The sequence below is a fragment of the Taurulus bubalis genome (assembly GCF_910589615.1).
Source record: "Taurulus bubalis genome assembly, chromosome: 14".
Lineage (NCBI taxonomy): Eukaryota > Metazoa > Chordata > Actinopteri > Perciformes > Cottidae > Taurulus > Taurulus bubalis.
In genome coordinates, this window is record NC_136602.1 from 317,717 (window position 1) to 333,473 (window position 15,757).

Genomic DNA, 15,757 nt, shown 5'->3' on the forward strand with positions numbered 1-15,757 from the left:
CCAGGGACCATAGACCGTAGACTTGGGACCATAGACCCAGGACCGTAGACATAGACCAGGGACCATATACCATAGACCCAGGACCGTAGGCCATAGACCCAGGACCATAGACCATAGACCCAGGACCGTAGACCAGGAACCATAGACCCAGCACCATAGACCCAGGACCATAGACCATAGCCTGTAGACTTGGGACCATAGACCCGGGACCGTAGACCATAGACCAGGGACCATAGACCCAGGACCATAGACCCAGGACCGTAGACCATAGACCATAGACCCGGGACCGTAGACCATAGACCAGGGACCATAGACCCAGGACCATAGACCCAGGACCGTAGACCATAGACCATAGACCCAGGACCATAGACCAGGGACCGTAGACCCAGGACCGTAGACCCAGGACCATAGACCCAGGACCGTAGACCCAGGACCATAGACCAGAGACCAGGGACCGTAGACCCAGGACCGTAGACCCAGGACCGTAGACCCAGGACCATAGACCCAGGACCATAGACCAGAGACCAGGGACCATAGACCCAGGACCGTAGACCATAGACCATAGACCCAGGACCATAGACCAGGGACCGTAGACCCAGGACCGTAGACCCAGGACCATAGACCCAGGACCGTAGACCCAGGACCATAGACCAGAGACCAGGGACCGTAGACCCAGGACCGTAGACCCAGGACCGTAGACCCAGGACCATAGACCCAGGACCATAGACCAGAGACCAAGGACCATAGACCAGGGACCGTAGACCCAGGACCATAGACCCAGGACCATAGACCAGAGACCAGGGACCATAGACCCAGGACCGTAGACCATAGACCATAGACCCAGGACCATAGACCAGGGACCGTAGACCCAGGACCGTAGACCCAGGACCATAGACCCAGGACCGTAGACCCAGGACCATAGACCAGAGACCAGGGACCGTAGACCCAGGACCGTAGACCCAGGACCGTAGACCCAGGACCATAGACCCAGGACCATAGACCAGAGACCAAGGACCATAGACCAGGGACCGTAGACCCAGGACCAGGATGTTATGTTACAGACTATAAAGCTCTGAGGATAACTTGTATTTGTGATGTTGGGCTAAAAAAAATAAACTGAATTGAAAGCAACTTTTCTCAGTTAGCTTATTAGCTGTACACTGTTTATTATTGTGACATCAGCTAACATTGTTAGCAGGGTTAGCTTGCTGAGGAAGAAGGAATCAGAGGCGCTGTTCTTACGAAGCTGTAAACAGTTTATTATTGTGACATCAGAGCAGCAGAAGGAACCGACAGAGCAGAACTACATTCATCAGAAACACACTGAAACGGGCCGTAGGTCACTTGTGTGTTGAGGTTTTGTGCCGCCGCTCGCTCTGTTCTAGTCTCTATGTACAGGTGCTACATCAAACCATGCAGAGCATGTGATTGGCTGCTAGCCATCAGGTGACCTGACAACCCAGAGGAGTGCAGTGGAGACAAATAAACCGGGAACATTCAAACGGAACAAAGCAGAATAAAGTGAAAGTAGTTCAACAGGAAGTGAGTGAGTGGGGGGGTCACATTTCAGTCTCAGCCAATAAGCTCTCACCTAGACCTGATGTCAGCAAGACCATCTGGGGGCTGGAGTCTGTAAAGAACGACATAGAGCTTCAGATTCAGAGGGCAAGACCAACAACAGGAGCCAGAACTACAACTTCACAGCCTTTAATACTCTATCTCAACCAGGCTTCTTTAGACCAATAGAACCACACCTTGTCATCCCTTTTTAGAGCAAATTAAAAAACACGTTCGTCAGCGAGCTTTAGAGGAGGCTAGCAAATTCCCCCTGTTTCCACTCTTTATGCTAAGCTAAGCTAACCAGCCATAGCTTCATATTCAGTATACAGACGTGAGAGTGTGTATAAAACATGGGCTTGTTCTTGAGATGTATATATTAAGATATTACGGTGAGGTAAATAATCAGACTGTAAACATGGCGGTCTGTGAGGATTCACTTGCTTTGGGAGCCTCGTGTGGTCATTTCAGAAACTGCACTTCCTCATTAGCTTCATGTATCAGGACCAGAAGTTGGCATGAATATCAAATCGGATTTCACTAAATGTTGAACTGTTCCTTCAAATAAAATCTATCACAAAACTGATTTGGAAAATGTTTTTATACATACATACATACATACATACATACATACATACATATATATATATATATATATATATATATATATATATATATATATATACATACATACATACATACATACATACATACATACATATATATATATATATATATATATATATATATATATATATGTATATGTATATATATACATATACATATATATATATGTATATATGTACACACAGTATATATATATATATGTATATATATATACACAGTATATATATATATATACATATATATATATATGTATATATATGTATATATATATATATATATATATATATATATATATATATATATATATATATATATATATATACACACATGTATATATATTTATATACTGTATATATATATATATATATACACACGTATATATTTCACACCTGCAAACTCATAAGGGGTGAAAAAGGTGACAGTGGGGGTGCAGTTTGATTTTATTAAGTGTGAAGAGAGGGTATGTGAGCCCTGTTTACTGTAATGATCTCCTTGGAGTAGAGGCTGGTTTATCAATATGTATAAACACTGCTTTATCAATATGTATGAACACTGCTTTATCAATATGTATAAACACTGCTTTATCAATATGTATGAACACTGGACAGAGGAAGCTGTGCTGCTCTTCTCTCGTCTGTTTGACCTCCACCTGCAGGTGCAGCTCCACCTCATCTCAGCATCAAGCTGCTCTACATATAGAGCGTCCTCTTCCTGGAACTCTTTCCTTCACATCATCTGATCAATATCTGGGTCTCTTATGACCACGACGTCACGCTGTTGGATAATCACTACGTGGTTTGATTCATTCTACTTTCAGTAAATAAAACCTTATCAGATCCTCCGGTGAGCCGGTGTAACGTTAAGAGTGACTGGTGAACTGAACCAGACCGGGGGTTACGGCATGTTTCACCACGTTATGGTTTTACAAGACTGAACTGTAACGGAACATAAAGTAACTTTAACACAACACACAACCCAAACACGCTAGCTGATGTGATAGAAGCTGAGTAGCTTCTAACACGCTAGCTAACGTGATAGAAGCTGACTAGCTTCTAACACGCTAGCTAACGTGATAGAAGCTGACTAGCTTCTAACACGCTAGCTAACGTGATAGAAGCTGACTAGCTTCTATCACGCTAGCTAACGTGATAGAAGCTGACTAGCTTTTATCACGCTAGCTAACGTGATAGAAGCTGACTAGCTTCTATCCGAGACTCTTCTTCTGTTAGCTTCTCTTAGCTTCTTCTGGCCGAGACTCAACTCATCAAAGATGTTCTCTTGAGGATCAGACCTCATCTTTTCTCCGTGTCTCACTCTGATCTCAGAAATGCTGGCGGTCAGTTGACCCCCACACCCCTCACCCAAAACAAAAACTCTTCGGATCTACACGATTCACGTTGATGACATATTTTGATTTCAAAATGACGACTTTTGCCGAAAGGTGACAAGTTTGCAGGTATGATATATTTATATATGTACAGTGGATTCACTCCAGGGGGTGACGTTTCATCTGGCTTTGATAACCAGTTGAGCCAGATTACCACTCAGACCTCTATTGTCACTGAGGACACCCAACACCACAGAACCAGCTCATACTGGGTAAAGTAGGCCAGACCAGTCTGAAACTGGGTCAACTGTGACACCTCCAGGTATACTGGCCCAGAGGGACAGACTGGGGTCCTACTGGACTCAAATAGGCCAGCACCAGGCTAGAACTGTGAAAGTCCCAGGCTGACGTGTACTCAGCATTAGTTCAGCTAAAATTAGAGTACTAATACTACTGGTATTAGCTGGTATTGCTAAAGTACTGCACTGGAACCAGTATGGTGAACTACACCAGTGGAACCACTATGATAAGCTTACCAGTAGAACCAGTATGGTATTCTGTACCAGGTGAACCAGTAAGGTAAACTACACCAGTGGAACCAGTAAAGTAAACTACACCAATAACACCAGTAGAAGCAGTATGGTAAACCAGTGGAACCCGTATGTTCCCCTGTATCAGGACCAGCATGATGAAGTGTAAAAGTAGTAGTGGTTTTGAGCAGTCTGAACCAGTCTGTCTCTGGGGGACCAGTATGGAAGGTAAGGTGGGACCGGTCTGGGGGCGGGTTCAGCCCTTACTGCTGTGGGGGAGCCAGGTGGGGGGCTGGTACTTGTCTCTGATTGGCCGCGGGGCGCTGCTGGAGGCGGGGCCTGACCGTGGGGGTGGGGCCTCTCGCTCGTCCTCCTCCTCCCCCTCAGACAGCAGGTCACAGATCTGCTGCTGCAGCTCCGGACTGATGTCGTTCTCCGCCAGGACCAGAACCCTGAGACTGGTGGGGTAGTTCTCCACCATGTCCAAGAACACCTGCACACAAGACCAGAACCCTGAGACTGGTGGGGTAGTTCTCCACCAAGAACACCTGCACACAGACACGTTATGGACACTGACACCGCAGAACTCTATTGGTGGAGAGGTCTGTGGCCACGCCCAGCTGTGATGTCACACGGTGCCGTGTTCCAGAGACAGACAGACAGACAGGCAGACAGACAGACAGACAGGCAGACAGGCGAGGAGGAACCTGTGCTGATTGGTTGGTGAGTCCGGTCCCCTCCAGGTCCAGGACCTCCAGGGTTCTGCTGGACGCCACAGACACAGCCAGCATCCCCACCACGTGGTCTCCTGGACCGGAACCAGAGCCAGAGAGTGTGTCTACAGTGTGTAGTACAGTGTGTATACAGTGTGTCTACAGTGTGTACAGTGTGTATACAGTGTGTGTTCAGTGTGTACACAGTGTGTGTACAGTGTGTGTACAGTGTGTAGCACAGTGTGCGTACAGTGTGTATACAGTGTGTAGCACAGTGTGCGTACAGTGTGTGTACAGTGTGTGTACAGTGTGTACATTGTGTATATAGTGTGTAGTACAGTGTGTAGCACAGTCTGTATACAGTGTGTATACAGTGTGTAGCACAGTGTGCAGTACAGTGTGAATACAGTGTGTAGTACAGTGTGCATACAGTGCGTGTACAGTGTGTGTACAGTGTGTATACAGTGTGTAGTACAGTGTGTATCACAGTGTGTGTACAGTGTGTACATTGTGTAGCACAGTGTGTATACAGTGTGTACAGTGTGTATACAGTGTGTGTACAGTGTGTGTACAGTGTGTACACAGTGTGTGTACAGTGTGTGTACAGTGTGTACATTGTGTATAGTACAGTGTGTAGCACAGTGTGCATACAGTGTGTACATTGTGTATACAGTGTGTAGCACAGTGTGCGTACAGTGTGCGTACATTGTGTGTACAGTGTGTACAGTGTGTATACAGTGCGTACAGTGTGTGTACAGTGTGTGTACAGTGTGTGTACAGTGTGTACAGTGTGTGTACAGTGTGTGTACAGTGTGTACCCAGTGGGTTGTAGTCCAGGTTGAGCACTCGGAGCTGGGAGCTGTGAGCCACAGCGATGGCGAGTCGAGCCCAGCCTTTGGAGCTGATTCCTGGGTTAGCACTCAGAGTCAGCTCCCTCAGACCTTCAGACGACAGCAAACACAACATTATAATCATTGTGATAATCATGTAATCCTGACTTTATGTTCTGGTTGATTCTCTCTAGGCTTGGAGAGAATCAGAATATACATTTTAGATATCGGATTTTTCTATCTGCATCTGAGAACTCTGATATTTCTCCTGAAACGTCCCATTGCCTGCAGGGTGGGCGTCTCCTGGTGCATTGATCAGCCAGGAGCAGGTGAGTACAGGGAGCAGGTGAACAGCAGGTGAGCACAGGCAGCAGGTGAACACAGGCAGCAGGTGAGTGCATTCTACCTGTTCCCTAAACGTCATATGACACATTCCTGTATTGTGACTTTGTTTTCTTCCTGGAATTGTGTTTATATGCCTTTGCTCATGCAGAGGAAATTATGCTACTAGCTTAGCCTTCTGCTAACCATGACAAAAGCTAAACTATACGCGACATTGTGGTTGGTTCTAGTTCCCATGTGGTTGGTTTTAGTTCCCATGTGGTTGGTTCTAGTTCCCATGTGGTTGGTTCTAGTCCCCATGGGGTTGGTTCTAGTTCCCATGGGGTTGGTTCTAGTTCCCATGCGGTTGGTTCTAGTTCCCATGCGGTTGGTTCTAGTTGCCATGCGGTTGGTTCTAGTTGCCATGCGGTTGGTTCTAGTTTCCATGTGGTTGGTTCTAGTTCCCATGCGGTTGGTTCTAGTTCCCATGGGGTTGGTTCTAGTTCCCATGTGGTTGGTTCTAGTTCCCATGTGGTTGGTTCTAGTTGATTATCATCATTGTGATAATCATCATTGTGATAATCATGCAATCCTGACTTTATGGTTCTAGTTCCCATGGGGTTGCCACAGTGTTCTCAGCAGTTACCGGAGGCACCGGTAATCTACTTATTATCTCCATGTATTTGTTTTAGGGGTTGCTGTGGTGTTCTAGCTGTTGGTCCAGCTCACTGGTTTCCCTATGGTTGCTGGGATCATACATCATACCATGAAACATCTTTCACATTTAAACTTGTTGTCCTCATGGAGATTCTCAGGTTTTTGTTACCTGATTTTGCTCCGTCGGGCGGTAGCATCCCACAGATCAGACCCAGCGCCTCGTCTCCCAGCATGCAGTCTCCCAGATCCAGACAGACCAGCGCCGGGTGGGTCGACAGGGCCGAGTTCAAGGTCACCAGCCCAGCGTCCAACAGCGGGCTGCCATGGAGACTGGAGGGGGCGGGACCGAGACTTACAAACCAATCAAATTGACTCTACGGACTTGTTGATATCATTCATGTTTAAAGAGAATTGTTCATACTGCACATTCATGTGTGTAGGTATGTGCAGTGTGTAGTTTAATGTGCAGTGTGTAGTTTAATGTGCAGTGTGTAGTTTAATGTGCAGTGTGTAGTGTAATGTACAGTGTAATGTGCAGTGTGTAGTGTAATGTACAGTGTGTAGTGTAATAAGCAGTGTGTAGTGTAATGTGCAGTGTGTGTGTGCAGTGTGTAGTGTAATTTGAAGTGTGTAGTGTAATGTGCAGTGAAGTGTGTAATGTGCAGTGTGTTTGCAGTGTGTAGTGTAATGTGCAGTGTGTAGTGTGTGTGCAGTGTGTAGTGTACAGTGTGTAGTTTAATGTGTAGTGTGTAGTGTGTGTGCAGTGTGTAGTGTGTGCAGTGTGTAGTGTATGTGCAGTGTGTAGTGTATGTGCAGTGTGTAGTTCAATGTGCAGTGTGTAGTTCAATGTCCAGTGTGTAGTTCAATGTCCAATGTGTAGTTCAATGTGCAGTGTGTGTGTACTGTGTGTAGTGTAGTGTGTGTGTTGTGTATAGTGTAATGTGTAGTGTAATGTGCAGTGTGTGTGCAGTGTGTAGCTTAATGAAGAGTGTAATGTGCAGTGTGTAGTGTAATGTGCAGTATGTAGTGTAATGTGCAGTGTGTAGTGTGTAATGTGTAGTGTGCAGTTCAATTTGCAGTGTGTCGTGTAAAGTGCAGTGTGTAGTGTGTAGTGTGTGTAGTGTGCAGTGTGTGTAGTGTGCAGTGTGTGTAGTGTGCAGTGTGTGTAGTGTGCAGTGTGTGAAGTGTGTAGTGTGCAGTGTGTGTAGTATGTGTAGTGTGCAGTGTGTGTAGTGTGTGTAGTGTGCAGTGTGTGTAGTGTGTAGTGTGTAGTGTGCAGTGTGTGTAGTGTGTAGTGTGTGTAGTGTGCAGTGTGTGTAGTGTGCAGTGTGCAGTGTAATGTACAGTGTGTGTGCAGTGTGTAGTTTAATGTGCAGTGTGTAGTGTAATGTGCAGTGTGTAGTGTGTGTGCAGTGTGTAGCTTAATGTAAAGTGTAATGTGCAGTGTGTAGTGTAATGTGCAGTGTGTAGTGTGTGTGCAGTGTGTAGTGAATTGTGTAATGTGCAGTATGTAGTGTAATGTGCAGTGTGTAGTGTGTAATGTGTAGTGTGCAGTTCAATTTGCAGTGTGTCGTGTAAAGTGCAGTGTGTAGTGTGTGTAGTGTGCAGTGTGTGTAGTGTGCAGTGTGTGTAGTGTGCAGTGTGTGAAGTGTGTAGTGTGCAGTTTGTGTAGTGTGCAGTGTGTGTAGTGTGTGTAGTGTGCAGTGTGTGTAGTGTGCAGTGTGTGTAGTGTGTGTAGTGTGCAGTGTGTGTAGTGTGTGTAGTGTGCAGTGTGTGTAGTGTGTGTAGTGTGTAGTGTGCAGTGTGTGTAGTGTGCAGTGTGTGTAGTGTGTGTAGTGTGCAGTGTGTGGTGTGTGTAGTGTGCAGTGTGTGTAGTGTGTGTAGTGTGTAGTGTGCAGTGTGTGTAGTGTGTGTAGTGTGCAGTGTGTGTAGTGTGTGTAGTGTGTGTAGTGTGTGTAGTGTGCAGTGTGCAGTGTGTGCAGTGTGTGTAGTGTGCAGTGTGTGTAGTGTGTGTAGTGTGCAGTGTGTGTAGTGTGTGTAGTGTGCAGTGTGCAGTGTGTGTAGTGTGTGTAGTGTGCAGTGTGTGTAGTGTGCAGTGTGTGTAGTGTGCAGTGTGTGTAGTGTGTGTAGTGTGCAGTGTGTGTAGTGTGTGTAGTGTGCAGTGTGTGTAGTGTGCAGTGTGTGCAGTGTGTGCAGTGTGTAGTGTGCAGTGTGTGTACAGTGTGCAGTGTGTGTGCAGTGTGTAGTGTAATGTGCAGTGTGTAGTGTGTGTGCAGTGTGTAGTGTAATGTGCAGTGTGTAGTGTAATGTGCAGTGTGTAGTGTGTGTGCAGTGTGTAGTGTGTGTGCAGTGTGTAGTGTAATGTGCAGTGTGTAGTGTAATGTGCAGTGTGTAGTTTAATGTGCAGTGTGTAGTGTAATGTGCAATGTGCAGTGTAATAAGCAGTGTGTAGTGTAATGTGCAGTGTGTAGTGTAATGTGCAGTGTGTAGTGTAATGTGCAGTGTGTAGTGTAATGTGTAGTGTGTGTGTGTGCAGTGTGTAGTGTAATGTGCAGTGTGTAGTGTGTGTGCAGTGTGTAGTGTAATGTGCAGTGTGTAGTGTAATGTGCAGTGTGTAGTGTAATGTGCAGTGTGTAGTTTAATGTGCAGTGTGTAGTGTAATGTGCAGTGTGTAGTTTAATGTGCAGTGTGTAGTTTAATGTGCAGTGTGTAGTGTGTGTGCAGTGTGTAGTTTAATGTGCAGTGTGTAGTGTAATGTACAGTGTGTAGTTTAATGTGCAGTGTGTAGTGTAATGTGCAGTGTGTAGTGTAATGTGCAGTGTGTAGTTTAATGTGCAGTGTGTAGTGTGTGTGCAGTGTGTAATGTGTGTGCAGTGTATGTGCAGTGTGTAGTTCAATGTCCAGTGTGTAGTTCAATGTCCAGTGTGTAGTTCAATGTGCAGTGTGTGTGTACTGTGTGTATTGTAGAGTGTGTGCTGTGTATAGTGTAATGTGTAGTGTAATGTGCAGTGTGTGTGCAGTGTGTAGCTGAATGTGCAGTGTAATGTGCAGTGTGTAGTGTGTGTGTGCAGTGTGTAGTGAATTGTGTAATGTGCAGTATGTAGTGTAATGTGCAGTGTAATGTGTAGTGTGCAGTTCAATTTGCAGTGTGTCGTGTAAAGTGCAGTGTGTAGTGTGTAGTGTGTAGTGTGCAGTGTGTGTAGTGTGCAGTGTGTAGTGTGCAGTGTGTGTAGTGTGCAGTGTGTGTAGTGTGCAGTGTGCAGTGTGTGTAGTGTGTGTAGTGTGCAGTGTGTGTAGTGTGTGTAGTGTGCAGTTTGTGTAGTGTGTAGTGTGCAGTGTGCATTGTGTGTAGTGTGTAGTGTGTGCAGTGTGTGTAGTGTGCAGTGTGTGCAGTGTGTAGTTTAATGTGCAGTGTGTAGTGTAATGTGCAGTGTGTAGTGTGTGTGCAGTGTGTAGTGTAATTTGAAGTGTGTAGTGTAATGTGCAGTGTGTAGTGTAATGTGCAGCGTGTAGTGTAATGTGCAGTGTGTAGTTTAATGTGCAGTGTGTAGTGTAATGTGCAGTGTGTAGTTTAATGTGCAGTGTGTAGTTTAATGTGCAGTGTGTAGTGTGTGTGCAGTGTGTAGTTTAATGTGCAGTGTGTAGTGTAATGTACAGTGTGTAGTTTAATGTGCAGTGTGTAGTGTAATGTGCAGTGTGTAGTGTAATGTGCAGTGTGTAGTTTAATGTGCAGTGTGTAGTGTGTGTGCAGTGTGTAATGTGTGTGCAGTGTATGTGCAGTGTGTAGTTCAATGTCCAGTGTGTAGTTCAATGTCCAGTGTGTAGTTCAATGTGCAGTGTGTGTGTACTGTGTGTATTGTAGAGTGTGTGCTGTGTATAGTGTAATGTGTAGTGTAATGTGCAGTGTGTGTGCAGTGTGTAGCTGAATGTGCAGTGTAATGTGCAGTGTGTAGTGTGTGTGTGCAGTGTGTAGTGAATTGTGTAATGTGCAGTATGTAGTGTAATGTGCAGTGTAATGTGTAGTGTGCAGTTCAATTTGCAGTGTGTCGTGTAAAGTGCAGTGTGTAGTGTGTAGTGTGTAGTGTGCAGTGTGTGTAGTGTGCAGTGTGTAGTGTGCAGTGTGTGTAGTGTGCAGTGTGTGTAGTGTGCAGTGTGCAGTGTGTGTAGTGTGTGTAGTGTGCAGTGTGTGTAGTGTGTGTAGTGTGCAGTTTGTGTAGTGTGTAGTGTGCAGTGTGCATTGTGTGTAGTGTGTAGTGTGTGCAGTGTGTGTAGTGTGCAGTGTGTGCAGTGTGTAGTTTAATGTGCAGTGTGTAGTGTAATGTGCAGTGTGTAGTGTGTGTGCAGTGTGTGTGCAGTGTGTAGTGTAATTTGAAGTGTGTAGTGTAATGTGCAGTGTGTAGTGTAATGTGCAGCGTGTAGTGTGCAGTGTGTAGTGTAATGTGCAGTGTGTAGTGTGCAGTGTGTGTAGTGTGTGTGCAGTGTGTAGTGTAATGTGCAGTGTGTAGTGTAATGTGCAGTGTGTAGTTTAATGTGCAGTGTGTAGTTTAATGTGCAGTGTGTAGTGTGTGTGCAGTGTGTAGTTTAATGTGCAGTGTGTAGTGTAATGTACAGTGTGTAGTTTAATGTGCAGTGTGTAGTGTAATGTGCAGTGTGTAGTGTAATGTGCAGTGTGTAGTTTAATGTGCAGTGTGTAGTGTGCAGTGTGTGTAGTGTGTGTGCAGTGTGTAGTGTAATGTGCAGTGTGTAGTGTAATGTGCAGTGTGTAGTTTAATGTGCAGTGTGTAGTTTAATGTGCAGTGTGTAGTGTGTGTGCAGTGTGTAGTTTAATGTGCAGTGTGTAGTGTAATGTACAGTGTGTAGTTTAATGTGCAGTGTGTAGTGTAATGTGCAGTGTGTAGTGTAATGTGCAGTGTGTAGTTTAATGTGCAGTGTGTAGTGTGTGTGCAGTGTGTAATGTGTGTGCAGTGTATGTGCAGTGTGTAGTTCAATGTCCAGTGTGTAGTTCAATGTCCAGTGTGTAGTTCAATGTGCAGTGTGTGTGTACTGTGTGTATTGTAGAGTGTGAGCTGTGTATAGTGTAATGTGTAGTGTAATGTGCAGTGTGTGTGCAGTGTGTAGCTGAATGTGCAGTGTAATGTGCAGTGTGTAGTGTGTGTGTGCAGTGTGTAGTGAATTGTGTAATGTGCAGTATGTAGTGTAATGTGCAGTGTAATGTGTAGTGTGCAGTTCAATTTGCAGTGTGTCGTGTAAAGTCCAGTGTGTAGTGTGTAGTGTGTAGTGTGCAGTGTGTGTAGTGTGCAGTGTGTGTAGTGTGCAGTGTGTGTAGTGTGTGTAGTGTGCAGTGTGCAGTGTGTGTAGTGTGTGTAGTGTGCAGTGTGTGTAGTGTGTGTAGTGTGCAGTTTGTGTAGTGTGTAGTGTGCAGTGTGCATTGTGTGTAGTGTGTAGTGTGTGCAGTGTGTGTAGTGTGCAGTGTGCAGTGTGTGTAGTGTGTGCAGTGTGTAGTTTAATGTGCAGTGTGTAGTGTGTAGTGTGTGTGCAGTGTGTGTGCAGTGTGTAGTGTAATGTGCAGTGTGTAGTGTAATGTGCAGTGTGTAGTGTAATGTGTAGTGTGTGTGCAGTGTGTAGTGTAATTTGAAGTGTGTAGTGTAATGTGCAGTGTGTAGTGTAATGTGCAGTGTGTAGTGTAATGTGCAGTGTGTAGTATGCAGTGTGTAGTGTAATGTGCAGTGTGTAGTGTGCAGTGTGTGTAGTGTGCAGTGTGCAGTGTGTGTAGTGTGTGCAGTGTGTAGTTTAATGTGCAGTGTGTAGTGTGTAGTGTGTGTGCAGTGTGTGTGCAGTGTGTAGTGTAATGTGCAGTGTGTAGTGTAATGTGCAGTGTGTAGTGTAATGTGTAGTGTGTGTGCAGTGTGTAGTGCAATGTGCAGTGTGTAGTGTAATGTGTAGTGTGTGTGTGTGCAGTGTGTAGTGTAATGTGCAGTGTGTAGTGTGCAGTGTGTAGTGTAATGTGCAGTGTGTAGTGTGCAGTGTGTGTAGTGTGTGTGCAGTGTGTAGTGTAATGTGCACTGTGTAGTGTAATGTGCAGTGTGTAGTGTAATGTGCAGTGTGTAGTGTAATGTGTAGTGTGTGTGCAGTGTGTAGTGTAATTTGAAGTGTGTAGTGTAATGTGTAGTGTGTGTGCAGTGTGTAGTGTAATGTGCAGTGTGTAGTGTGTGTGCAGTGTGTGTGCAGTGTGTGTGCAGTGTGTAGTGTAATGTGCAGTGTGTAGTGTAATGTGCAGTGTGTAGTGTAATGTGCAGTGTGTAGTGTAATGTGTAGTGTGTGTGCAGTGTGTAGTGTAATTTGAAGTGTGTAGTGTAATGTGCAGTGAAGTGTGTAATGTGCAGTGTGTGTGTAGTGTAATGTGCAGTGTGTAGTGTAATGTGCAGTGTGTAGTGTAATTTGCAGTGTGTAGTGTAATTTGCAGTGTGTAGTTCAATGTGCAGTGTGTAGTGTAATGTGCAGTGTGTAGTTCAATGTGCAGTGTGTGTGTGTGCTATGTGTAGCTTAATGTAAAGTGTAATGTGCAGTGTGTAGTGTGTAGTGTGCAGTGTGTGTAGTGTGCAGTGAAGTGTGTAATGTGCAGTGTGTGTGCAGTGTGTAGTGCAGTGTGCAGTGTGTAGTGTGCAGTGTGCATAGTGTGCAGTGTGTGTAGTGTGCAGTGTGTGTAGTGTGCAGTGTGTGCAGTTCAATTTGCAGTGTGTAGTGTAAAGTGCAGTGTGCAGTGTGTGTATTGTGCAGTGTGTGCAGTGTGTGTATCGTGTAGTGTGCAGTGTGTGTAGTGTGCAGTGTGTGTAGTGTGCAGTGTGTGTAGTGTGTAGTGTGTAGTGTGCAGTGTGTGTAGTGTGTAATGTGCAGTGTGCAGTGTGTAGTGTGTGAAGTGTGCAGTGTAATGTGCAGTGTGCAGTGTGTAGTGTGCAAAGTGTGTAGTGTGTATTGTAATGTGAAGTGTGTGTGAAGTGTGTAGTGTAGTGTGTATTGTAATGTGAAGTGTGTAGTGTAGTGTGTGTGAAGTGTGTAGTGTGCAATGTGTAGTGTGCAATGAAGTGTGTAATGTGCAGTGTGCAGTGTGTAGTGTGTGTGAAGTGTTCAGTGTGTAGTGTAGTGTGCAGTGTGAAGTGTGTAGTGTGCAGTGTGTAGTGAAGTGTGTCGTGTGCAGTGAAGTGTGTCGTGTGCAGTGAAGTGTGTAGTGTGCAGTGAAGTGTGTATTGTGCAGTGAAGTGTGTATTGTGCAGTGTGCACTGTGACCTCTCGGGGAGGTCACCTGATCGGCTCCATCGTGAGCAACCAATCAGAGGAGAGGTCCTCAGCCGTACTCACAACAGGGTCTGCAGGGAGCGGTTGGCCTTCAGGGCGTCGGCCAGGTGGCGGGTGCGGCCGCTGCCGGAGACCACGCCCAGGTTGAGGTTGAGCTGCGCCAGCGAGCCGGACGCCGCCACGCCGCGGCACACCAGGCCGAAGTCACGGTCAGAGAGCTGGCAGCCGCGCACGGACAGCAGCCGCACGCCGTCCTCCTGCAGGCTCTCACAGATGTCCTGCACCTCGGCCGCCGACAGCAGCTCGCCCGTGATCTGGATGGAGGCCGGCAGCATGCTGGGAGCCCTGGGAGCACTGGGAGCCCTGGGAGCACTGGGACACCTGCACACACCAGGAGGGGAACCCAGTCACAGAGAAGCCTGACCTCTACTGGGGAGGAGCAGGGCTCTCATTGGCCGGTGACCAAGTCCTGACATCACTTGCTGTCCAGCCTTTAGTTCATTTAGAATGATCTCTGCTCCATGTGTATTACACAATCATTATATATATATATATATATATATATATATATAATATATATATATATGTATTATTATTATTATTATTATTATTATGTATATATTTTTGTTAATATATATATATATATATATAATAACGTAACCAGTGATTAATAACAGTATTGTACAATGATCAATTAATGTGACGTAATGATTGGTAGGAGCTGGAACCAATCAGCTGATCTGATCAGACTTAACAACATCGGATCAATCAGGTCGGGCTCTGATTGGCTCAGCGAGAAGGATCAATTAACCTGATAAACGATCGATCAGCTCACGCGGGCCGGATCTGGACCTTCACACGCTGACGTCATCGTCCGCCGCTCCACCGCAGGCCACGCGCCGGTTCCGATCCGCCATCGGAGTCGATCGATCCCGGTTATCGATTGATCGGGTTTCCGTCAGCAGCGCCGCAGCCGGGCTGAGAGCTCCGTGAGCCGGGGCGAGAGCTCCGGGAGCCGGGTGTTCCTCGTCTTCTTCTGTGGTGTTTAAACCGGTGTGTTCCTGCAGGTGACCGTTACTAGGAGACAGAGAGCGGAGCGGAAGAGGGCTCACTCTGACGGGGTTCCAAGACCCCGTCAGAGTGAGCCCTCTCTGGGTCTCCTAGTAATTGTATTGTTATTATTGTTACCATTGTTCTTTACTGTCGTCATTGTTGTTGTTATTGTTGTTGTTGTCTTATTGGGTTGATTTCTTACCCTTGTTTTCTTTTAGATTTGTTTTTTATTTTTGAGAAGGGAGTGACACCTCGTTAGACACAGACGATCTTCATGGTTGTGACGTCACAGCCCGCTGAGCGGTTTTAATCCTCTTCAGTCTGTGACGTCACGTGCACAGGAAGACGATATCACGTCGATATCACTGATTATTGATTATCGATCAGAGGCTGCCGATCGATATGAAACCTGAGCCAATCACCCGATGCTGCTTCCGGTCCGGCTTTTCAAAATAAAAACAACTGAAACAAAAAGTGTTTTTTAATCAGTTGTATATGTTTCATGTGAATTGATCTATTCGATATAATTTACATATTTGATTTATTGAATGATGTTCAATAATATAAATCTGTTTCCATCAGTTATGTGTTCAAATGAAAGATTTACTGAAATATTAAACGTAATAAATACATAAAGAATACTCTTTCCATCTTATTTGTACTTCTGTTTAGATTCATGTGTTTGTTGTGATCAATAAATACTTCGTTCTCTGTTCAGGATCATGTTTGATTTCCTAAAAACGTTATGTATGTATTTGTTTATTTGCAATAATATGTTTCTTTATTTCATAGCTTTAGTTTTATTATAATTATATTTTACTCCTTTCGTTCTTCATGTTTTTGTTAATA

The 15,757-nt window shown here is 45.3% G+C and overlaps 1 protein-coding gene across 1 annotated transcript; it reads right to left on the reverse strand.

Annotated features, from left to right (window-relative positions):
- Window positions 1-1,301: 1,301 nt before the first annotated feature.
- On the reverse strand, window positions 1,302-14,886 carry lrrc73 (leucine rich repeat containing 73). Its single transcript, XM_079229788.1, has 7 exons — window positions 14,667-14,886; window positions 13,919-14,236; window positions 6,732-6,892; window positions 5,573-5,695; window positions 4,749-4,849; window positions 4,309-4,534; window positions 1,302-1,630 (listed from the first exon to the last, which is right to left on the reverse strand). The coding sequence occupies exons 2-7, from the start codon at window positions 14,188-14,190 to the stop codon at window positions 1,560-1,562; spliced, it is 954 nt and encodes a 317-aa protein (XP_079085914.1). The 5' UTR covers window positions 14,191-14,236; window positions 14,667-14,886; the 3' UTR covers window positions 1,302-1,559.
- Between the last annotated feature and the right edge of the window lie 871 nt (window positions 14,887-15,757).